Raw genomic sequence first — 24,067 nt, forward strand, 5'->3', positions numbered from 1 at the left:
CACCTGATCCTTTCCTATGAGGCAACAACACAAAACAATGCTTCAGCACAGCAGATTTCTCCTGGTTATTGGTGCGATTTCCTGGATCCTTCCTACCATTCAGCCATTTATCAAGAGTTCTCACAGGAAAGCACAGAGTGCCTCTGGTTCTCTGGTTTTTTGCTTCATCTGGTTAGTTTGTTTTTTTTCCTAACCTCCAAGTTGAAAGTGAAAAATAGAAGCTATGTAGGCATCAACTCTCTGTCCATCTCATGTGATAACATCTTGTTCACGCAGAAAGATCATTATAATTTTCTGTAAGGAAGATTAATCCTGTTCCTATCCTGTTTCTTCTTTGGCCACTACTTTTCTATGGTGAGAGATATATTGGGGCCAAGCCTTTTTATAAAACGTCGCTTTATATATGTTTGGTGTAACAAATGAAACAAACAAACAAAAAAGCAAATTATATACTCATTAAATTTATGACTGATAAAATTTGGGATCGGAATGTTAAGTTGGGGGCCTTAGCCTAGCCCTTGGCATTCACTTTGGAAGCCACCTCCCCTGAGAGTTGCCTCAGCCCAAACCTTGTCCTTTCCCCAGAGAGTGTCAAGGAAGTTCACCAAGGTTTGACCACTTCCTAGGAAGGGTCAAAACCACTCCCACAGGCTATTTAAACTGCGCAACAGATAAAAACACATTGTCTCCCCTCTTCCTCTTTAGTGGTCCTGTTGGCTTTCTGTTTTCCTTCTCAGGGTCACACAAAAGAACAGATGTTTAATTAAACCTGGATATCTTTTAATTTGGTCTGATTTGGTCAGATTGAGATTATTTACATCAGCAGAGAGGCTCATCTTTAAGGAATATTCCTGAGAGGTATAATATGCAATAAAAGGATTAATAAAATCAGGCAAAATTCTGACCCTTCAGAGAGATGAGGGTGAATTTTAAATTATACTACAAATTATAGGGCTATTGGAATACCAGTTGTAGTATTTCAAATGAGGAAGTGTGACATATCTGTGATATTAAGAAAAGTGCTACTTAGGGTTTTCTAATGATAGCTGACTTTCTGAATTAATTTAGAGTGTAATTTGTCAACACGTTTATTGAGCTGCATTAATAGATATTAGAACAATGTAAGGTGACACAGGAGAGCACGATGAATCTTATCTAATGAGGCTGTTGGAGTCAAGAAGAACCCGAGACTCAAACACATATGCTGAGCTTAATAAGCAGAATTCCTAAGGTTGGTAGTGACTGAGCTGGAGGAGAACAGGCTATTACAGAAGCAAAAAGCTGTTCAAACAAAGGCAACATTCCAGAGATTCATCTGTGATATAAATCTAGGTTTTCTTGGATAGAACTTATTAAAGAAGCAAAATAGAGAGAATCTGAATTTTGAGTGAAACCTTAACACATGGAAGAAGAAAATTAGATAACTAAATTGAAGGTATAAAGTAAGTCTGGTGTAATTATCAGGGGCAGATTGTCAAAGCTAGCTTTTTTGTTTAGGGGCTGAAAATCCAACATCTTTTAATACATAAGCTTTCTTGGTGTGTTTGTTGTAGAGACATGAAGGGATTATAAGAAAGGCCATGGACTCACTCCAATCATGTAGCCTTTGTGTGGCCCCGCCTGTCTTGACAGATATAAATAGTGTTGGAGGTTTGCCTTTTATTTAGCTCAGGTTACTGAGGAAGAAGAGACAAGAGTCAGACTTGTCGGGCTGTGGACACCATGGATCTCAAACATAATAGTTCAGTGAAGCTGAATGATGGAAACTTGATGCCAGTGCTTGGATTTGGCACATTTGCTCCAGATCATGTAAGTGGGACTCTCGGGAACTAAAGCATTAGATATCAGCTATCCTGGAAGTGCGTTCAGAAGGCAGGAGACCTGCACCTGGTGAAGGCAGGCTTATTTTCCCTGTCTACAATTTACTTCTGTTCATGCTTGAGGATGAGAATTGGTACTTGGTGAGATGCCAAGATGTTGAGTCTGGAGATTTGGAGGTTAACGATTTTGTAGGCAGATTATATCATTATTGTTATTAACATTGTTTCCTGACAAATCTCAATGCTTGCTATATATTTAAGTACTTATATCTGTAAGTATAATGAATCCTTGATGTAAGTATTCTTATTAATTTTTAAATTTTTATCATCTAAAGCTCAGGTTTCTTCTGCATTCTAGTCTTGGTTAGAAATCCCTGTGGGCAATGGATAGAAGAGAAAATGGCTAACAGTAGGGACATTGGACTGTAGCTTTGGTATGAGTTTTTTTGGAAGAAGATGTATTTGTTAAAGAATATCAAGTATTTGAACAAATTTTAAAATTTCATACAGGTATACAACATGATTCAATCTTCTGCATCACTCATTTCATATCTCCAACTATGATTAGACTCTCACGTCTCTTTCCCAACTTGTCAGCCCATTTTCAGTCTGCATTTCAGTGTTGACTGGATTGATACTGTGAAGGGTTTCTGCAGAATCCACAATAATTCCATTCATAAGTTAGTGTTCAAGACTTGCAAAATATAAAGTAACAAGGGAATGGGATCATACTTCTTACCTAACTTATTATGTACCCATCCAATAAGTCATTGTAGTGAACTGAAATTGTTAAACGCTAGTCACAAGTAATAGAACCATTGGGTGGCTTGGGAAGGATTGTCTCCAAATGACAGGGATCAAAATATTCAGTGTTGGTGGAAGAATGACAAAGTATTAGCATTGAACAGAACCAGTTTGTTTTAACTGACATTTGTTACTCTAGTTAAAGACAGAATTGTATCTTAGGAAACAAAACAAAATCATTCTTCCATAATGCTTTCACTTGTAAAAGTAAATGCAATACATGCCATTGACAAATAGAAAGGAACAAACAGAAGCTTCTATTACAATCTAGTTGAAGTTTTTATTCTGAACTTGATTCTTACTCAATGAATAACGTCCCTATGAGGTCACTTCTCTAACAAAAGCCTGCTCCATTGTATGCTTTGTGATATTATTTGTCTACCTAAGTGTTCTGGGAGCAATACAAACACAGGATATCTGATTAAGTCATTAAACTGTACACTGAAATTTGAGGAAATTTTGTAAATATTATTATCCTGACTGGCACCCAGCTGCAGCTTACTAAGGTGTGGTACTTATTCTGGTAAGAATAACTGGTCAGAAGAGTAGTTATCAGCTCTCTGGGCATCTGCTATATCTAGATACTCTCACTGTGGATTTCTGGATATAAATTTAGCATTCTACCCTTCAATCTTCCTACTTCTGATGCAGACCAAGGGACAGATTCATGTAAACTTCCTGCATGTAACATTAGTGGATCAATTTTTGTCAGTAAAAATAAGCATTAAAATCAATAAACTAGTATTTAAACTAGAAAGGACTAATACATATTTTACTTGTCTGGAGTATCATCTATGATGGCGTTACTTTTGGTTTTGAATGAGTGATTCATTAAATATATGCAAGAAAAGTAAAAGTAGAAATTATGAGGGGCAAACAGAGAAATGCAGAAAATATATAGCAAAACAATAAATTAGCGGCTGAAAAACATCTAGTAGAAACTGTGAGAACCCTTTTGAGGTAACCAGATGAAATTTTCCAGTTAAATGTACATCCTGGGTAGAGTGAAGTATCTTCTTGGGTGAGGGTTCCAAGTAACTGAACAAACAGCATCAGAGAGAGTTGGCATCATGAAATTTGGATGCAAACTACATCCAGCAAGAAGTTACTGTGAAAATTGAGGCAGTAAATTGGAGTTCCTTATTTAGCTCTCTCTCCCTATGAATGAGCTTTCTGTGGGACAACTTTCTTTCTTTCTTTCTTTCTTTCTTTCTTTCTTCTTCTTCTTTTTCTCCTCCTCCTCCTCCTCATCCTTCTCATTCTCATTTTCCTCCCTCTCCTCCTCTTCCTCATCCTACTTCTTTTCGTCTTTCACCATCGCCTTCTGCTGTTGCTGCTGCCTCTCCTCCTTGTCTCCTTCCTCATGCTGTAGCCTTTTCATATCATGAGATAAAAAACAATCACCTCTGTTGGAAATGGTTAATATTCTGTTTTTAAGGAATGTTTTTAATACTGTTTGCTGACTGAGATTTTTTTTCCCCTGATACTAAAGCCAGAGGGTCAACCTGAGCCAGAGCTGAGAGTTTTCCAGAAAAACTGATATAAACATGTTTGGGTCTGAAATTGGTGGAGAGGAAAATCTGCTTCCAGAGCCAGCTTCTCAATGAGCTTTAGCAGCCTATGACAATTTACCGACATCGTGTACAATATATATTTTCGCATATGCATATTAAAGCAATCCTGGCAAATTCTGTCACTCTTACTTGATAATTATCAATTTACTGTTCATGATCAAGCTTCTAATTGTCATTAAAAATCATCCTGTAAACTATAGGAGTCTGCAAATGCTATATATGCATTTCTGTGTGCTTTTCACAACAAAATAGAGGTATTCGAAGCATATTTGAAAAGCTGTTAAGATGAGGGTGATGAGGAGGAAGATGATAATGATGTTGATTAAAACAAGATCTCATGGTCCCATGCTTACTATGAACTTACTATGTAGATGAGAATGAACTTGACCATCTGATCGTCCTGCCTCTCCATCTCCCAAGTGCTAGGATTATAGATGTGAGCTATCCCATCTACTTCTCATACTTTCTTGTGTAAAGACTGTCTCCTTCTCTTCTTCCAGAAACCTCATGGAAGAAGGGAAGCCAGTTTGTTCATTGAAAAATGCCTAGTACACACTGACTTCTCTTAGGATTGGAGAGGGAGTGGGAGTGAGGGAGTGGGATGGAAATAGGAGGAGGTGGAAATTTTTAATAAATAAATAAATTTTAAAACTTTAAAAAATTCCTAGTACTCAAGAGCCTAACATAGTGTTGGGCTAGATGGCAGCACTCAGTAAATGCTTACTGCATAAATGCTGAATGCAGAGATCTGCAAAATGAAGGGAATAAAAGAATCTTGAGTTAACTGAAGAATTATTTGGGCAAAATTGAGAACAATGGGAAATAGGAACTAATTTTCATTCATCACCTCACAAATACCTATGTATATGTACACCGGTCCAATATACTGAGGGCCTTAGAATTTTTCTCCCAGTATGTTGCTTTCCTGTGAGCTAGTTCCTTCCAACTAAACTTTATTGAATGAAACTTGCATTGACATGCTTCATAAGAATTCCACATCACTAATTTATTCAGTCAAGATTTAGAAGTTAATCCTTCTATAGTCTTTGTCTCCAGATAGATTGTAAATCTATTATTAAGTTTGTATCATCAAACAAGATCAGCCATAGGGCTGGCTGAAACTCGCAAAAGAATGTGATGAAGATATAAACGACTATTTTCCCTGAGTTTGTAACATCTCCAACTTTTCCTACTCTTGTCTTATAGACTCCAAAGAGTGAGGCTAATGAGGCTACCAAAATAGCCATTGATGTAGGTTTCCGTCACATAGATGCTGCATACTTCTACCAAAATGAGGAAGAAGTTGGACAGGCCCTCAGGGACAAGATAGCTGATGGAACTGTGAAGAGAGAGGATTTATTCTACACCACCAAGGTGAGCACTTGTGGCCAGAATGGCTGGAAGTCACTGTCAACTCAGATATGTTAATAAGGAAGAAGACACCACCTCCTTGGTCTCAGATTGAATCATGACTTTATTGCAAAGACACATTATAGAAACATAGAGAAGAGGACCAACAAGATGACTCAGTGGAAAAAGATGCAGGCTGTCATGGCTCTTAACCTCTTATCCCTGGCAAGTACATGGTAGAAAAGAAATGGTTCCTAGTATCCTATTATCCTATTTCTACAAGTGTGGTATCCACGTACATGCACTGATGCTCTCTCTCTCTCTCTCTCTCTCTCTCTCTCTCTCTCTCACACACACACACACACACACACATACACACACAAACACTATAAATAAAAAATTAAAAAATAAAGTCTTGTTTTGTCCCCAAAGTATCATAAATGTGGGAAACAGATACTCAGTATCTCTGAATATCAGACATTGTCCAGATATAAAGTAAGGACGCAGTTCTGTTGGCCTCTCTGGGCCCTCAGTAACTAATTCTTCTGTAGATTCTCAAGTGAGGTTGAGAATATTGTTTACGAAAGGAAAAATCCTCTTCTGAAATCTTCACTGAATAGTCTGGTATTTGTATTGTTTCCTCATGTAGAAAGGCAGTCTTCCAGTGTGATTCCATCTGAGCTGAGGTCTCTACAGATGTCTCCTACGTATGTTTACACTGGTGACAGCTTGTTTTAAATGGAATCTTTTAGAATTGGTTCTGGATTTGCTAAGAACAGTAAATCCTTTGTCTACTTTACTGCTGTTTGTTCAATTACTTGGAAGCCTCACCCAAGAGGAGATACATCATCACTCTGCCAAGGATAGACTTTTAACTGGGAAATTGCATCTGGCTACCTCAATGAGGAGGGGTTTTCTACTAGATGTTGCTCAGCTCCCTAATTTAATGCTTTGCTATATATCTTCTATATCTTTTCTCTATTTGTCCCACATCCAACTCAACATTTCTTGACTCTTTCGAGACCCAAACTTCTAGTTCTTGAAACATTGAATCTGGTTGTTTTCTAAATTCTGCTCATTCTCCTGACATTGTCATCACTCAAGTAAATCTCAGTATTCTATTGAGGATGTGATCTATGATGAATAACATAATTTTGAGTAGTGTTCTGCAGAGTTTGAGGGAAAAATTGGGTGAGGGGAAAATCATGATACAAATTGTATGAAAAAAATTTTAATAAAAATGCATAAAAACTTAGCCCAAGATGCTCTTAGCTTAGCTGAGACCACCATAGCACATATCAATCATTTCACCACAATGTGTGATTCTGTTTGGAAACTCTAGATTTGGACGACTTTCCTTAGACCAGAGTTGGTTCGTCAGTGCCTGGAGAGATCACTAAAGAAACTTGGGTTCGATTATGTAGATCTCTGTATTATTCATGCACCGATTGCTATGAAGGTAAGTTTTAGATTTTTATTCCCTAGATATGTTATGTCAGGCCAATGAGATTTTTTCTGGGTTTTAATTGTGTATGATACATCAATCTGAGATGAACAGAATGAATAAGTGATTATGAAACTGTGTGACAGTTGAGAGACACCACAAGCAAGACTTCTTCAAATGCTCATCCTCCAGGCTTCAGGAAGGTTGAAGTTCAATGACTTCACTCCTTCTATCATCAGCATGTCCCCGGTTGTGGAGACTTCTGAGACTCCAGGGGAAGTCTCCATCTCATCAGGGCATGTTCTTGCCTATGTCTATCTCTCACTCTAGGACACAGGGATCTATATTTGGTTAACCAACACCTTGGCATCTTTGTGTCTCATGGCTTCATTTTTTTATTATGGTACAGGTTTGCTGATCAGGTATGACAGATTCATTAACTCAGAATTGAGTCATCATAAAGTGCAACAGAAGCTCATGATTAATAGCAAAAGTGCTATCTTTTACATTATTCTGTCATTGGGATATGGAAATTCCAATGGGAAAAGTCCTTATAGTTGGTGAGATTCAGTGCTTCATGAAGGTCCCAAGGAAGAAAAGTGTTGGCAATCTAGGGGAAAACATTCCGGTATAATGTATTAGATAATTTCACTTTTTTTTCTCCATAGTCCCACCTTAAAGACACATGTGCTTACATGTATGTGTACTCTCTCACGCACAGAGTGATTCATACAATCTCCTGAGTGTTGGATGAGTAAGTTCATTTGCCACTAGAAATAGATTATTAGAGAAAGTTTTGTTAACTTTCCTTTTCTCTCTTCATTCTAGCCTGGAGAGGAACTTGTGCCAAAGGATGACAGTGGAAAAATTATTTTAGACGTAGTGGACATTCGTGATACATGGGAAGTATGTACTGCTGTAGGCAATAAGCACTGTGTGTCAAGAGAGGAAGCAATTAATAAAGAACTAGAAGAGATGGATTTTGTTTCATTAACTGACAAGTCTAAGGCATATCATAATACCTAGTCTTATAATACCTTACTATTCTGTGTTCAGCTGATACCTCTGGGAAGCCTGCTCATTCCTGTAGGGGAATGGATGAGGAGTGGATATAGGGGAGAGGGAATGAGGAGGAAGAATGGGAGGAGTGGTGGGACAGGGAACTGTGGTTGGGATATAACACATGAGAGAAGAATAAACCACAACAGTAACAACCACCACAATCCCTTCTCTGTCTTTCTGCAATCTCATCTGTAGAGGAAGAGTTGAGAGAAGCTGAGTTTAATTTTTAATCTCAGCTATGATGACATTTCTTTGCCTTCTAGATCTCATTAACAATATAAGCCATATAAAGGCTATTAACTGAGAGACTCAAGATAGGTTACAATGCTCTTCCAGGACAGATAAACACGCCTTTGGAGAAGTGTAATCTGCCTTAGCACAGAGCAGGCTGTGATAGAGAATGAATCTTGCCACTACATACCCTATTCTTTATACAGTTTTTCAACATTAAAGGGAAAATGTAACAGTACATTTTACCTAGCACAAGATTCTAGAATTCTTTTCTTTGACTGTGATGGCATTTATTGAAGAACCATTATAATGCTGGCATGTTAACAAATGCCACTGACGAGGGTGAGGAAGGTAAGGGGAGACTCATATGTACTTGCTGTTCTCAATGGGCATGTAATTGAATGCCCAGACAAATGTGTATTCGTTGCAAGTGAGTTCCTTAGGAAAGAATGTATTCAAGTGTCAAAATTGTTTTAAAATTGTAACCAAAAATGTAAGTAACTGAAGTTATTATGTAAGAAACTGAAATTATTGTGTAAGTGTTCAAATAAGCTCAAGGAGAATCTCCAAGGGCAGAGTACAAATAGGATTAACTACATACTTTCTTCCTCCCAGGTACTGGAGAAGTGTAAAGACTTAGGTTTAACCAAGTCCATCGGGGTGTCCAATTTCAACCGCAAACAGCTGGAATTGATTCTGAACAAACCAGGGCTAAAGTACAAGCCCACTTGCAATCAGGTGAGCTCTAGTTCACCTGGGCTGTGCCTTACCTTCTGTTCTTCTCAAACTTCTTCCTTCCTCGATACCCAAATCTCTGTTTCAAACCAGCTATTTAGGTTATAGCTATTTTCACTGAGATAGGAAACATCAGTTATGGCTCACGTTGACTAAAATGGAAAAAACAAGACTGGGGAAGGCAGTTTTATTGATTGAAATCACAACTCTTAGAAGGAATATCACTGCTCAGTAACACTCACAATGTGTGCTGTACTAAAAATCATATAAAATCTTTAAAAAAAAACTTGATTGAAATAAAGCACAGCAAAATTTTCTTGCTCCTGCATTGTTCTCATGGCACCCTAGACAGTTTGTGTTTGTTTTTTTCCTAAATTTATAATGAAAAATGTATTTAATAACTTTCAAAGACTTTTAACCTTTGCAGAATTTAAAGCTACAAATGCACTGAGAATTGTGTGAGTACAACTTCTTTTATCTGTGCCCATCAACACGCTCAAGCAATAATTTCTCTTCTCTACAAATTTATCATATACATACAATTTGAAGTTTTAGGCACACATCATAGTGTTTTAGCCCATATCTTAAAAATACGTATTTTAAAATAATTAACAATGCTTGAACACTATTAAGACACCTACACTTTTAGCAAAGAGTGGTATCACTAAATATCTTGAGTGTCAAATAATGAGCATGTCTTTTTATTTTCATGGTTCCTGGGATTGAATCAGATGCCTCACACACAGTAGACAAATACTCTAACACTAAGTTTTAGCTTGTAATCTGTAATGAATTATTTTGAGGTAAGCTCTCTCTGAATGATCTAGTTGACCTTGAAATTTTAATCTTCCTGCCTTACTTTCCTTAGTAGCTAAGTGTTTGTCACTATACCCTGTTACACATTGTTTTATTGTTGTATTTATTTACTATTTGCTTTAAGACAGGTTTTTTATTGTTTTTCGTTATATATATTTTTCTCTGCTCCCCTCCCTTCTTCCCCACTCCCTCTTCTGACCTCTCCCATGATTCCCACACTCCCATTTACTCAGAAGATATTGACTTTTTGTACTTCCAACGTAGATTAGATCCATGTATGTTTTTCTTAGTCCTCATTGTCATCTAGGTTCTCTCTTGTTGTGAATTGCAGGCTGCTTTTCTTTGCTTTATGTCTAAAATCCACTTATGAGTGAGCACATGTTATATTTGTCTTTCTGGGTTTGGGTTTACTTCAATTAGTATGATGTTTTCGAGATCCATTCATTTGCATGCAAATTTCAAGATGTCATTATTTTTTTCTGCTGTGTAGTATTCTATTATGTAAATGTACCACACATTTTCTTCATCCATTCTTGATTGAGGGACATTTAGATTGTTTCCAGTCTCTGAGTATGACAAATAATGCTTCTATAAACATAGTTGAGCACATGTCCTTGTGGTATTATTGAGCATCCTTTAGGTATATACCTAAAAGTGATATTGCTGGGTCTTGAGGTAGATTGTTTCCTAATTTTCTGAAAAATCGTCATACTGATTTCCAAAGAGGTTGTACCAATTTGCACTCCCACCACCAATGGAGGAGTGTTCTGTTTACCCCTCAACCTCTTCAGCATAAGCTGTCATCAATGTTTTTGGTCTTGGTCATTCTTATGGGTCATTGGACATTCATAAGATGGAATCTCTGAGTTGATTGGATTTGCATTTCTCTAATAGCTAAGAATGTTGATCATTGCCTTATGTGCCTTTCAGCAATTTTATATTTCTTTCTTGAGAGTTCTCTGTTTGCTTAAGACAGGGTATTTTGTGTAGCTTTGTAGCCTGTCTTTGAATTTGCTCTGTGGTCCAGAATGGCCTAGCTTTTTTTTTTTTTTTTAGAGCAAATTGATTCAAAGTAGCAAGGTAAAATGGCCAAACATTTCCACTGGGTGATGTGTCTATGAAGTTTTTCTTGAAATCGGTGGAATCATTCTCTTGAATTCATATGCCCTTTCCATCCTTATTCCTTCATTTCCCTTCTCCCTATCCTTTGTTCTCACTATTACTCTCTTTTTCCTTTGATCTGTTTATGAAAAAAATCAAGCAATTTATCCTGTTAAAGTTCCCCACATGATAGGGGAAACTAGTCACTGATCACTGTGATAGTTTGGTAGGTTGCTTTTGAATTTCTTATACATTGAGGATCAGAGAAAAAGGCTTGATAACAGAAGATGAAAGTAATGTGAGTTCCTAAAGCTTAAAAGGCATGACGTTTCCGCATCCAGTGCAGCCATTCTTGTTCATCTTTCTCCTCTCCATTGTTCCCCTTGGACATCCAGTCCTTCTACAAGGCTTCCACTTCTTCCCTCTCTAGGGGCAAAAGCTTGCAGTCTTCTAACGATGGCTATACCCAGTCCTTGCTCTAACAGGCTATAGCTTCATTCTATAGAAACTGACAGAGACTGTAAGTTAGAAATGGGAGATTTTAATCTTAAAATACTAATAAAAGGACAGAAGAAAGTATTTCCAGGAAACTTCGAAACACATTGTACTCTAGTCAGTATAGAAGTAGATCTGCCCTCAAGACACTTTTAAAATCTACATGACCTTGTTTGCTCATACATTCTAATACCGTATTGTTTTGGAAATTTACAGGTAGAATGTCACCCATATCTCAACCAGAGCAAACTCCTGGAGTTCTGCAAGTCCAAAGACATTGTTCTAGTTGCCTATAGTGCCCTGGGATCCCACAGAGACCCAAACTGGTAATGAGATTATTGGACTTTATTTTCTTACATCAATAATTCCGCGTTGATAAACATTAACTTTTAACCTTGTGGAAAAGTTCAACTATGAAGAAACCATTTCAACAGTGCAAAAGTTCCTATGCACCAGGGTTGAACTTCAGGTTCACTAGTAGTCTTTTATTCTTGCTTTATCTGTCTACCTGTTTGCAGCACTAATAAGCATAGTTCTAAAAATAGATTTTAAGGCCCAGTTAACAGAGATGAGACTACATATATTTTACCCAGGCCATTTTGACAAGTGGGTGGAATGTAAAGCCCACATTCATATCCTTTCTAGAAACTTCCTTATTTCTGCAATATTTAATGTTTAATTTAGGAGGGACTTAGAACCATCTTCCCTCATAAAATCAGCTAATGTTGTACAGAAACCCAAAAGAAAATTCCAGAAGAAAACATGAAGTCTTTCCAAGTGGTGATATTGACTTAAAGGGTATCTAACATGTTATAAGAGATTTTTCAAAGGATATATGCAGCTGAATTCATGAACTTATAGTTGTGTGTGCATTGCTATGTTAAAATTATATAGGCTTATGAAACTAGTTTATTTATCAGTGAATTTATCAGTGAATTCTGAGTTCTGTTTGTAGACTCAGAGACGGTAGATTTGCATATGCCCACACTGGTTGATTTTTTGATTTTTTTCTTTCTTTCTTTCTTTCTTTCTTTCTTTCTTTCTTGCTTGCTTGCTTGCTTGCTTGCTTGCTTTTTTTTTTGTTAGCTTGACACATGCCTAGACTTATCTGGTAGAAGGAGGAGATTATAACTAAAAAAAAATTTGTCTCTATAAGGTTGACCAATTGGCAAGTCTGTGTGATATTGTTTTTATTAATTATTGGATGTGTGAAGCCCCAGCCCACTGTGTGTGGGGCCACCATTGTGGTCCAGAGCTGGATATGAGGACAAGTTGAAAAAGGCAGTGGCCACCTTCCTCGATGGCCTCTGTTTCAGCTCCTGCTATGAACCACTTTGAGGATGGACAGTGATGGGGAAGTGTAAGATGAGATAAGCCCTCTCCTTCCTAGGCTGTGTTTGTCATGAAGCATTAGAAACAATAACTAAGACAGAGCATAAGAAAGAAGACATTTTGGTGACTGTCAAAGACATTGTCTCTTGTCCTGAGATTAGCCTTATTTGTAAAACCTTGATTTTCTTAAGTAAAGAAAATAAAACAGATGTTAATCAATAATAATAATAAATAGCTTTTTGTATGCCTTTCAAGTTCTGATTACTTCTGAGACAGTTTCGCCTCTTCTCAGACTATTAGAATTTGTACTGTTCATTTTCTCGTGAGAAGTTTTGCCTTTTCTTCAGGAGTGCTGTATTTTTGGTTAAGGGGAATGGATTGAATTAGGATCATGCTATGTAGAGCAGGCTGTCTTCAAACTCATGAATGGGGGCCTCCTGCTTTAGTCTCCCAAGTGCTAGGATTGCAGACTTCTGCTCCCATGCCTATCTGGAATTCACATGTCTATGCTTTTTGTGGCCTGTGTCATCACAATTACCTGAGCTCATGAAATTTTATAGCAATTCTCCTGAATTGTTTCTTTCCTTCCTCCCCCTCCCTCTCTATCTCTCTGTCTTTTTTCTCTTTCTTTTACTTCCATCCTTTCTTTTCTTTTCCTTTTCATACTTTTAGTTATCAATTAATGGTTGCTTGAATTTATCAATGGAAAAATTTTAAAAATATGCAATTCTTAATTTGAAATTGTATATTATTCTAAGTAACTTGATGAATTCACATGTTGTCTGGGACAATGATTAACCTTTTTTTTTTACTGTATTCTCACCAAATCTACTCCATATTTGCTAGTCACTTGTTCATTGTTTGGTTTATCAGGACAACCACCATAGCATGGCAGGGCTTGCATTTAGGAACTTTTTATTTTACTTATTAATGTCTCAAAAGCATAAGAATAGGACTGCTTGAAACTTGGATAGGGCAAAGAGGGCACTTGCTTCATTTTAAAATGTGCTAGTTTTCAGCTTAATGAAAGAGAAAATTTATACACTGAGATTTCTAAGATCCATGATAAGAGTGAATCTTCTATCCTGAAATTGTCAAGAAGAAAAAGGAAATTCATGCTAGCTTTGTATACCATCAAATATAAGATTCACTTATTCATCAAACATAACTCGGAAAAAGTATCATTTATATATATTGTGTATATATATATATATACATACATACATACATATTTATAGTACACATTGGGAACAGTGCTATTCCCAGTCCCTCTGAGGATAAACGGAAGTTTCTGTATTTCTGCTATATTTTACTATATGGATACCTATCGTACACAGTATTTATCTTCCCATCTTCTGATGGATTACTTAGTTGTTTATAATTGCTACAATAAAAAATAAATCCCTGTGAATACTCACAAAATTCTGCTTTAATTATACTGTATTGTAGCTCTCAAATGTCTGGGAATATAGGTAAGGGGGCAATATATTCCAGATTTGGTATCTCTGTGAGTATATGTCTGAATTTTTTTCAGGGTAAGCAGTGATAGCCCATACCTTCTGGAGGAACCCATCTTAAAGACCATCGCCAAGAAACACAACAGAACTCCAGGCCAGGTTGCCCTGCGCTACCAGCTACAGAGGGGTGTGGTGGTTTTGGCCAAGAGCTTCAATGAGAAGAGAATCAAAGAGAACTTCGAGGTAAAGGCCCAGGGACATTTCTCCAGAATGAGGCCTTGGGAGCACTTTCCCTCACATGGGAACACATGCTATTTATTTGCTCCCATGCATTGCTGCCCACAACCACCACTTGTGTGCTACAGACAGCAGCTTGAAAAGGCAGCAGAAAAAGCCTTCAGTGAAATCCTGGTTTTCCTCCATACTAGCTTTGCCTTTTCTTATTTCTGTAACAAGCTGTATTGTATCTCCATTACTTCAGTTGGTTGTGGTAGTCTTTCCAGATGGCAAAGAACTTTAAATAACTTCATTTCTATTTTTTGTATTCTATGCTTTTTGAATCCCTGTTTGTACTAAGGATTACAATTTGGATTAAGATTAAATTCAAATACAACTACTTGCTGGTTAATTTACTGCACTACTCCAATACATTTTTGCTTTCTTTTTTTTTAACTTCCATAGTTCTGGCTATGGGTCTGTGTATGCTTTCCATTAACTTAACAATTATTTAGTTATATACTGGCATGCTTTCTGAGGTATGTGATGTTATATATGGCCATTTTCCCTTTAAGCACTGGTGTTTCACTATGAAGAATAGGAGCTAGATAAATTTATAGATTGACCATATGAAGAAATCAATGATTAAAGTTATTCTTTAACTGCGTTCTCATATGTGTACTAGCTAGTATCTCATATCAGTCAGGGATTTTTTCATTTGTTTTGTTTAGAATACCATATGGTTAAAAATTTACCCGATATTTAGTTTCTGTATGTATGTGTGTTTGAAGGCACACTCACAAGCACTCAAAGTAAGAAAGAAAGGGGAAAGGAAGAGCCTGCCATATTCAGCCAAAAGTTGTGAGACCCAGGCCATCTGGAAGCTAATGGTGAATAAAATTCTTCTCTTAAAGCCACCCTTGGTGCTATCACCCTTATATTTCCAGGTAGAGAGATGCTTCAATGGCTTATTTATTTATTTATTATTTTTAATTTTTTCTGAATCTGCCTTTCTTTCTAGGTGTTTGATTTTGAATTGACCCCAGAAGACATGAAAGCGATTAATGGCCTCAACAGAAATTTTCGATATGTTAAATTGTCATTGTAAGTAACCCCACTAGACTGTTTTATGGGTTATTTCCTTTTTGAAACATGGAGGTGAACCATGATGATGTTCTAGAGGATCCATGAAATGATCAGTTTAGCTAAGCATTTGCTTTTTAATGAGTGAGTTTAATATGTGTGTGTGTGTATAAAATAATAAGTAATGACAGATAAAAAGGTTGCACACATAATTAAATTGTGCACTCAAAATATCCAGAAGTTGACTGAGACAGCAACTTTAAAACAACCACCCTTAGTTCTTAATAGAGAGGGTCTCAAACAGAGGACAGGGTCTACTCAGGTGTGGCTTCTAGGTAAAAGGGCACATGACAGCAGAAAGGTTGTATTAATAAATTTGATGCTTACAAACATTCAGCAAAGTCCAACTGGGAAAGTTGAGGCAGTTCCTAATAGACAGTCTTGAGCAGAGAAGAGTGAGCTCCTAGGGTGGGGATTCCAAATAAAAAAAAAACCCAGAATAGAGAGAGATAACATTATCCAAATGGGTGCTTATAACATCCCATTGAGACCTGGGAATACCAAGATCTACCAGTGACTGGTGGTGAGGAACTGAAGTCAAATTCAAGATTCAACAGAACCAGAGACTCTAGGATCTGCTGCTCAAGAATGCCTTTACTGACATTCTGTGAAGTTTTCTTTATTATGGAAAGCTCAGAGTTCAAAGGAAAGGGAGAGAAATGATGGAAAACATTCAGATTATTTCTTATCCCTAGAAGTGCTCAAGAGACAGAGATTTCTTGACTGGAGGGGGTTGTTTGAATAATGCCTTTGAGCACACAAAGCTGCACAGCTAATAAGGGGAGGGGACACATCTTACCCTTGACATTCCTTGGCAGGTGGAAGGCATTCTCCTCTTGGGAGTAAACAAAGTGCTATGGGAACAGAGTTCACACAGCAGAACAGTATATCATTATATGCAGGTCACAGGGGAAGATGAGGCAGTTCCCATGGCTGAACTTCCAGCTTCTTTTTCCAATGGCAGGCAATTTACATTATGGAAACCTGTCGCTGTTCTAAAAGCATGATGTTTTCACTCTTGGGCTGTTTTACTGCTTTCTTCATTCCCTGTCAGAGGTTTTTGGGGGGTGGGAGGATCCCAACCCTAGACAAGGGGCCTAGACAAGAGGATACATTGAGACAAAATAATTTGGGTCTTAAATGCAGGAAGTGGCAACTCTGCTTCCAGAGGCAGCTTTTTAGTGATCCGAAACAACTCATGAAAGTATTTTAATACAGTGTCATTACAGAAAACACACCTGATTTTCAGAATAGGTTTGCAACAAAGGAAGGCATCCCTATGGACCTCAGAAGAGAGAAATTCCTTCTGAAGTTCAGATATGCAGTGAGACTCAGGACAACCCCATTTCAAAACTGGCCAATCTGGGGCTGATGATTGGTTGGTTCAGCACTTCCCAAGCCTAAAAACAGGCATGATAGCATAAACCATTATTCTTAGCTCCTGGGAGATAGAAACAGGAGGATTAGAAGTTTAAGGTCACTCTTGATACACAGTGATTTCATCTGAAACACAGAATACATGTGACCTTGTCCCCCCAAATGGTCAAAGTTGCATCACTGTGAACTGATATTAAAGAATACACTATGACATTCGACCAAAACAAATGTCTTCAGGGTTCACCTGCCCGTTAGACTAGGAGAACAGATTATCTATGGCTCACGATATAGTAAGAGGCCCATGAAAATACTTTCTCATTAATGTTTATTGTAGTCCAAGAAATAAAAGAGAATTCAATAATAAAGAATGTACAATTATACATCAAGACTATTTTAACCTTTTTTACACTAAAACCTATTCTAACTTTGTTCATACTAAGGCAGTATAACATGTATTTCAAATAATCTTTGTGGAAGATGAACGCTCCAAGGTGATATGAATAAATTCTAGGGAAAATATCATTCCCTTTCAGCTTCCTCCTCTGGGACAGTTCTTTTCCAAGCTCCATTAAAGGTGTTCTTTGACATCCACAAGCATGTCTTAACACACAGACAGTCATAATAAAATTCTAAGAAGAAAATATGAAACCAGTTGACCCACAACCTTAATTGCTGATGTATTCCATTGTATTTAGCAAGACAGGGTGCCCAGAAGATTTTCTGGGTTCTCAAATCATGACAGTCCTTATTTTGTCTATCAAAATTGTGACTTGTGAACAACCAGTCTTCCTTCTTCTCTTTCAGTGCGGTGGATCACCCTTACTATCCATTTTTAGAAGAATACTGAGCATGATCTGTTAAACATTACAGAAACTCTCCTCTTTCCAAACAATGTGTATATGTGTTTGGTAGAGTGGTTGAGAAGCAGGATTTCTTCCTCCATGTGTTTGTTAAATGTTACAAAAATCTCAAGTGTTTTTTTCCTGATGATTAAAAAAAAACAAATTACAGAGAATTTATAAAATATTTGATGTATCTTTCTTGATTTTAATGTAATTTCATGACTGCATTGTTATTTACAAAATTAAAATCAATTTCAACACATGGATCATATACTTTTAAATGTATTGTTTTCAAATTATCAAACTATATTCAAGAATTTTAGAGCACTTTTCTGGTTTTAAAGAATAGGTCTCACCAACTTATTTGATTTCTTAGTTATCAAAGCAGGTTTGGCAGTGGAATGTATTGCTTTCTTATATTCCCTAACAAAATATTGTTGATTAAGTTTTTTGGCTGTATATTATTCCTTATTTACCTGTAAATTTATGGGGCCAAGATAATATGTCCAGAATGGGAGTATATTTATATTCCACCAGCACAGCTGTTATTAATCAGATGTTTCAAAAGGGATTATTACCTAATCAAGGTCTAGGTGGGAATAATAAGCAAAAGATTGATCCTATTGTACCAGATGGTAGACCTCCGAGAGCAGGATTAGGGTATTTTTAGGAGAGGTCACTGAAAAACATGCACTCCATGTAGACCCAATAGTATGGAAAAGTGTTGAACCTGTATGGGTAAATCAGTGCCCTCTAACACAAGAAAAATTACAAGCTGCCCAGTGGTTCATGCAGGAACAGCTGGATAATGGGCACATTTCACCATCTAATTCACCATGGAACTCTCCAACTTTTGTTATTAAAAAGAAATCTTGGGAATATATCCAAGAGAGGCCTTATCATACAACAAAAGTATATGCTCTACTATGTTCATAGCAGCATTGTTTGTAATAGCCAGAACCTGGAAACAACCTAGATGCCCTTCAATGGAAGAATGGATGAAGAAAGTATGGAATATATACATATTAGAGTACTACTCAGCAGTAAAAAACAAGGACTTCTTGAATTTTGCATACAAATGGATGGAAATAGAAAACACTATCCTGAGTGAGGTAAGCCAGACCCAAAAAGAGGAACATGGGATGTACTCACTCATATTTGGTTTCTAGCCATAAACAAAGGACATTGAGCCTATAATTAGTGATCCTAGAGAAGCTAAATAAGGAGAACCCAAAGAAAAACATATAGGCATCCTCCTGAATATTAACCTTCATCAGGCGATGAAAGGAGACAGAGACAGAGACCCACATTGGAGCACCGGACAGAAATCTCAAGGTCCAAATCAGGAGCAGAAGGAGAGAGAGTACGAGCATGGAACTCAGGACCGCGAGGGGACACCCACACACTGAGAAAATGGGGATGTTCTATCGGGAACTCACCAAGGCCGGCTGGCCTGGGTCTGAAAAAACCTGGGATAAAACCGGACTCTCTGAACATAGCAGACAATGAGGACTACTGAGAACTCAAGAACAATGGCAGTGGGTTTTTGATTCTACTGCACGTACTGGTTTTGTGGGAGCCTAGGCAGTTTGGATGCTCACCTTACTAGACCTGGATGGAGGTGGGTGGTCCTTGGACTTCCCACAGGGCAGGGAACCCTGATAGCTCTATGGGCTGACAAGGGAGGGGAACTTGATTGGGGGAGGGGGAGGGAAATGGGAGGTGGTGGCGGGAAAGAGACAGAAATCTTTAATAAATCAATAAAAGGAAAAAATGCAAAAAAAAGAAATCAAGAACGTGGAAATTAATTCAGGATTTGAGGGAGGTTAATGCAAGCATGCAGCCAATGGGAGCATTACAGCCAGGGCTGTCTTCTCCTACAGTGATACCAAAGGGCACAGATAAAATGATTTTAGACTTAAAAGATTGTTTTATACCATCATCCCTTTGACACCACAAGATTGCCAAAGATTTGCTTTTAGTATTCCCTCAGTTAATTTCAGAGAGCCAGTGAAGAGATATCAATGGAATGTCTTGCCTCAGGGCATGAAAAATAGTGCCACCTTAGGCCAGAAGTTCAGAGCTCAGGCTATACAAAGGATTAGAGATCAATTTCCTAGGTTTATATTATCCATTATATCAATGATATCCTGCTTGCTCGTAGAGATGAGGATATTTTGCTAGAGACATATTGATTATTACAAAAGAGCCTAAGCCATGCAGGGTTACTTATTGCCCCAGGGAAAGTACAGAGGCACCCACCTTTTCAATACTTAGGTCATATGTTATAACCAAAAAAATTAATCCTCAGAAGATAGAAATTAGGAAGGATGATTTAAAAACTCTTAACAACTTTCAAAGGTTGTTAGGAAATATACAATGGCTGAGGCCTTATCTAAAGTTTTCTAAAGGAGACCTCAAGCCTCTAAGTGAAATCCTTAAAGGAGATAGTGATTCAAATTCCAGCAGACAGTTTCAGAAGCTTCCAGACAGATTCTCTCACAGATAGAGCAGGCTATACAGGAACAACAGGTATGATATATTGATTATAACCAAACATGGCAGGAATGTATTTTACCTACAAGACTAGTTCCTACAGCAGTTTTATGGTAAAATAGACCACTTCTGTGGCTGCGCCTTCTTGTATCACTAGTTAAAGTATTAAATTTTTATTTTGAGCAGTAGCATGCTTAGCACAGAAGAGCAGAATAGAATCTATGAAATATTTTGGCGAGGAACCAGCTGTGATCAATGTTCCTTACACTAAGCAGCAAATTGAATGGTTATTCCAAAATAGTAATTCTTGGGCAATTGTGTTTGTTCAGTTTCAAGGTCAGATTAATAATCTCTTACCACCTGACCAGTTACTGCAGTCTAAAACTACATTCATTCATTTTTTTCCTAAAATGGTGGCAAAAGATCCTATAAAGGATGTTTTGTTATTTTCACTGATGTCTCATCTAGTGGGAAGGCTGCTTATGTGGTCAAAGGTAAATAACATGTTGCGCAGACAGAACCAGCTTCAGCTGAAATTGTTGATCTGTGAGCTGTAGCTCTAGAGTTTAAGAATTTTGCTACTGAGGCAATGGGGATGTTCTATCGGGAACTCACCAAGGCCAGCTGGACTGGGTCTAAAAAAGCATGGGATAAAACCGGACTCACTGAACATAGCGGACAATGAGGACTGCTGAGAAGTCAAGAACAATGGCACTGGGTTTTGATCCTACTGCACGTACTAGCTGTGTGGGAGCCTAGGCTGTTTGGATGTTCACCTTACTAGACCTGGAAGGAGGTGGGAGGTCCTTGGACTCCCCACAGGGCAGGGAACCCTGACTGCTCTTCGGGCTGATGAGAGAGGGGGAGTTGACTGAGGGAGGGAAATGGGAGGCGGTGATGGGGAGGAGAAAGAAATCTTTAATAAATAAATAAATCATTAAAAAAAGAATTTTGCTAATAAGGCTTTTAAACTGTATACTGACAGCTGGTACATTTATAATGCTTTGCAAATATTGCAAACCGCTCCTTGCATAGGGACTAGCAATGAACAAGTTTACATATTGTTCCAGCAGATTCAGGAGGCCATACAACATAGACAGTTACCATGATTTGTGGGACATATCTGAGCACATTCAAATCTTCCTCGTCCATTAGCTGAAGGTAATGCTTTAGCTGATGAAGTTACAAAAATAATTGCTCTATCTCAGATTGAACTTGCTCAGCAGTCACATGCTTTGCACCATCAAAATAGTTTAAGTATAAGAAAGCAATTTAAATTGACTAGGAAAGCTGCTCTCCAAATTGTTAAGCAATGTGAGAGATGTCCATAATATCTACCTGTGCATCATTTGGGGGTAAAATCCCTGAGGACTCCTTCCTAATCATATATGGCAAATAGTTGTTACTCATGTTACTGAATTTGGAGAATTGAGATATGTACATGTGACAATCAGTAAGTATTCAGGATTCATGATGGCCACTGCAAAAACTGGGGAAGCTGCCAAGCATGTAATAACTCATTGATTGAAATGCTTTTTATTCATGGGAACCCCAAAAGTAATAAAGACAAACAATGGGTCCTGATAGTTAACAGAGCATTTCAAAGATTTTTGTGCCCAGTGGAGTATCATACATAAGACTGGTATTCCTTATAATCCTCCAGGGCAAGAAATTGTGGAACGTGCACATAGCTCCTTGAAAACACAACTCCAAAAGGTAAAAGCAGAGGAGTTGTATCCTCAGATACCATATAATGCCTTAAATCATGCACTGCTTATGCTAAATTTTCTAAATATGTATATCCATGAGTGATCAGCAGTGAACAGATTGTGGCATAATAGCCCAAAGACCACCTTTGCTAAAGCAAACTGGAGGGACCCTTGCACTGGAATATGGAAAGGGCCAGACCCCATATTAATTTGGGGTCGAGGGCATGTCTGTGTTTTTTCCCAGGATGAAAATCAAGTGAGGTGGCTTCTAGAGCGACTGGCTCAGTGCATTCAGCAGAATACCAGACCTGATGACATCATAACTGATAATGGCCCAGCCAACAGGGGAAATGAAATAAGAGGAGATAGAGGAGGAACCTGTGATCCAGCGTCTCCAGCCCCCGCAGAAAGGAATGCATGATTTGGGATCTGTTGCTCCTGCCACTCTCCACTGCAAAGTACCATTCTGCTTCCAGAGATTCCAGACAAAGTGACCCGGCTGAGATGGCTTGACCATCATGGCTGCAACTTGCTGCAGTTGGAAGCCTGTTTGCTTTGAAGCTAAGATGAAGACTGAACATTTGACTGTTTTAAATTCTGGAACACAAAACTCATTTTGGTTAAAATATTGGACCTGAGAACTAAGACCTAAGCTTTCCCCTCAGGGAAAGAAGACTAAAAATAAGAAATGACTGAAGCCTGCTTCAGTAAAGAAAGAGGCAGCCTAAGGATGTACCAGCTGCTCAGACTGAAACTAGTATTTGATAACAGCAATGTCATTGTACTCTTACCAGTATTGACCTGATATGAGAAATGGATATGATATTGGTATTGACCAATAATGCTGAGAATTATGGTACTGACAAAGATATTTGTAAAATTTGGATTGACCAGCAATGCTAAGAATTATGATATTGATCTGTTATTATTTGCAACTGCTGAGAAAAGTTTGACACACCCTGTTAATGTTGGGAGTTAATGCATATGTTAAAGAATTTTAGATGTTGATACAATGTAAAAGATTTAAGAGGTGCTCTAAACTAGTGGAAGAAACATTTTCTACTAAAGTGATTTTCTTCTCCTATAAATAGGAGACTATAGTCTTTGAGAGCATGACTATTGATAAAGCATTATAATTTATCCTGACAAGAAAATATGGCTCCAAGACAGCCCAAAAGTATCTTTCTCCACTAATTACTTTTCTTCAAAGAGATCAGCAGTCAATGACTAGTTTGAAGCTTCTTCTCCCCAGATGCCTAAAACAGGAGCTCACATATATGAATGCCTGTTCCAAAGACAGGGAAATTTGGGTAAATGAAGAGGTCTTTGTCCAAGCCAGTCATGATGGTTCTGTCCTGTTGCAAAAGCACAGGTTATATAAAATTAATAAGAGAAAGTGGATTGTAGGCCCATATTTCTACATGGTGTGACAGCCAAGTTCTCTGGCCATGGTTGGTATCCAAAGTAGTCATGTACCCTGCTAGACAGGCTGTCACTACCCTAACAAAAGCTCAGGATATGTTGCTCCTTTTCTTTTGTAATTATGTAGATCACCTGATCAGAGGTGTGAATTCTAAGCTAGTGACTGAGAGGTGGACATGACTATAGCCCTGCTACTCCCAGAAACAGAATTTTAATGAACTACCACTTGAGTTTACCTTGGGGGAAAAAAGGTGTTTGGATAATAAATGCAGGTGATCTTCAGGATTTAAATGAAGCCCGAGACTCCCTTCCAACATTGTTGTGTGAACTGTGTCTCTATTCCCGTGCTGGTCGAGAGAGGGAAAAATAGTTTATATTGGGGCATAGAAGCCTGACATAGTGGCTCAACTAGCAAGACACAAAATTAGGGTAGTGTCAGAAAATAATAATATAGGTTGTCAAGGCCCAGGAAGGCTGAAGGGCTACTTAAAGTCTGGGAAGTAGGGCATTCATCAGAAACATCTGATTGAAAACCCATTGCCATTGTTCTTGAGTAGTCCTCATTGACTACTGACAACTCAAGAACAATGGCAATGGGTTTTTTATCCTACTGCACATTCTGGCTTTGGGGGAGCCTAGGC

At 37.9% G+C, this 24,067-nt stretch overlaps 1 protein-coding gene across 2 annotated transcripts in view; it reads left to right on the top strand.

Moving 5' to 3' along the window:
* The first annotated feature begins 1,684 nt into the window (after positions 1–1,684).
* Positions 1,685–24,067, top strand: part of LOC142848374 (aldo-keto reductase family 1 member C15-like) — a 52,021-nt gene continuing 29,638 nt past the window's right edge. Inside the window, exons 1-9 of one of the 2 annotated variants that reach the window (XM_075970298.1) lie at positions 1,685–1,809; positions 5,405–5,572; positions 6,891–7,007; positions 7,821–7,898; positions 8,901–9,023; positions 11,649–11,758; positions 14,299–14,464; positions 15,459–15,541; positions 17,762–18,851. In XM_075970298.1, the coding sequence (XP_075826413.1) occupies positions 1,723–1,809; positions 5,405–5,572; positions 6,891–7,007; positions 7,821–7,898; positions 8,901–9,023; positions 11,649–11,758; positions 14,299–14,464; positions 15,459–15,541; positions 17,762–17,804 (975 nt within the window). In that variant the 5' untranslated portion in view covers positions 1,685–1,722 and the 3' untranslated portion in view covers positions 17,805–18,851. Of the gene's footprint in view, positions 1,810–5,404; positions 5,573–6,890; positions 7,008–7,820; positions 7,899–8,900; positions 9,024–11,648; positions 11,759–14,298; positions 14,465–15,458; positions 15,542–17,761; positions 18,852–24,067 lie in introns of those variants that run through there. The other variant, XM_075970299.1, reaches the window with a different exon arrangement.

Source organism: Microtus pennsylvanicus, chromosome 4 (genome assembly GCF_037038515.1).
Source record: "Microtus pennsylvanicus isolate mMicPen1 chromosome 4, mMicPen1.hap1, whole genome shotgun sequence".
NCBI lineage: Eukaryota > Metazoa > Chordata > Mammalia > Rodentia > Cricetidae > Microtus > Microtus pennsylvanicus.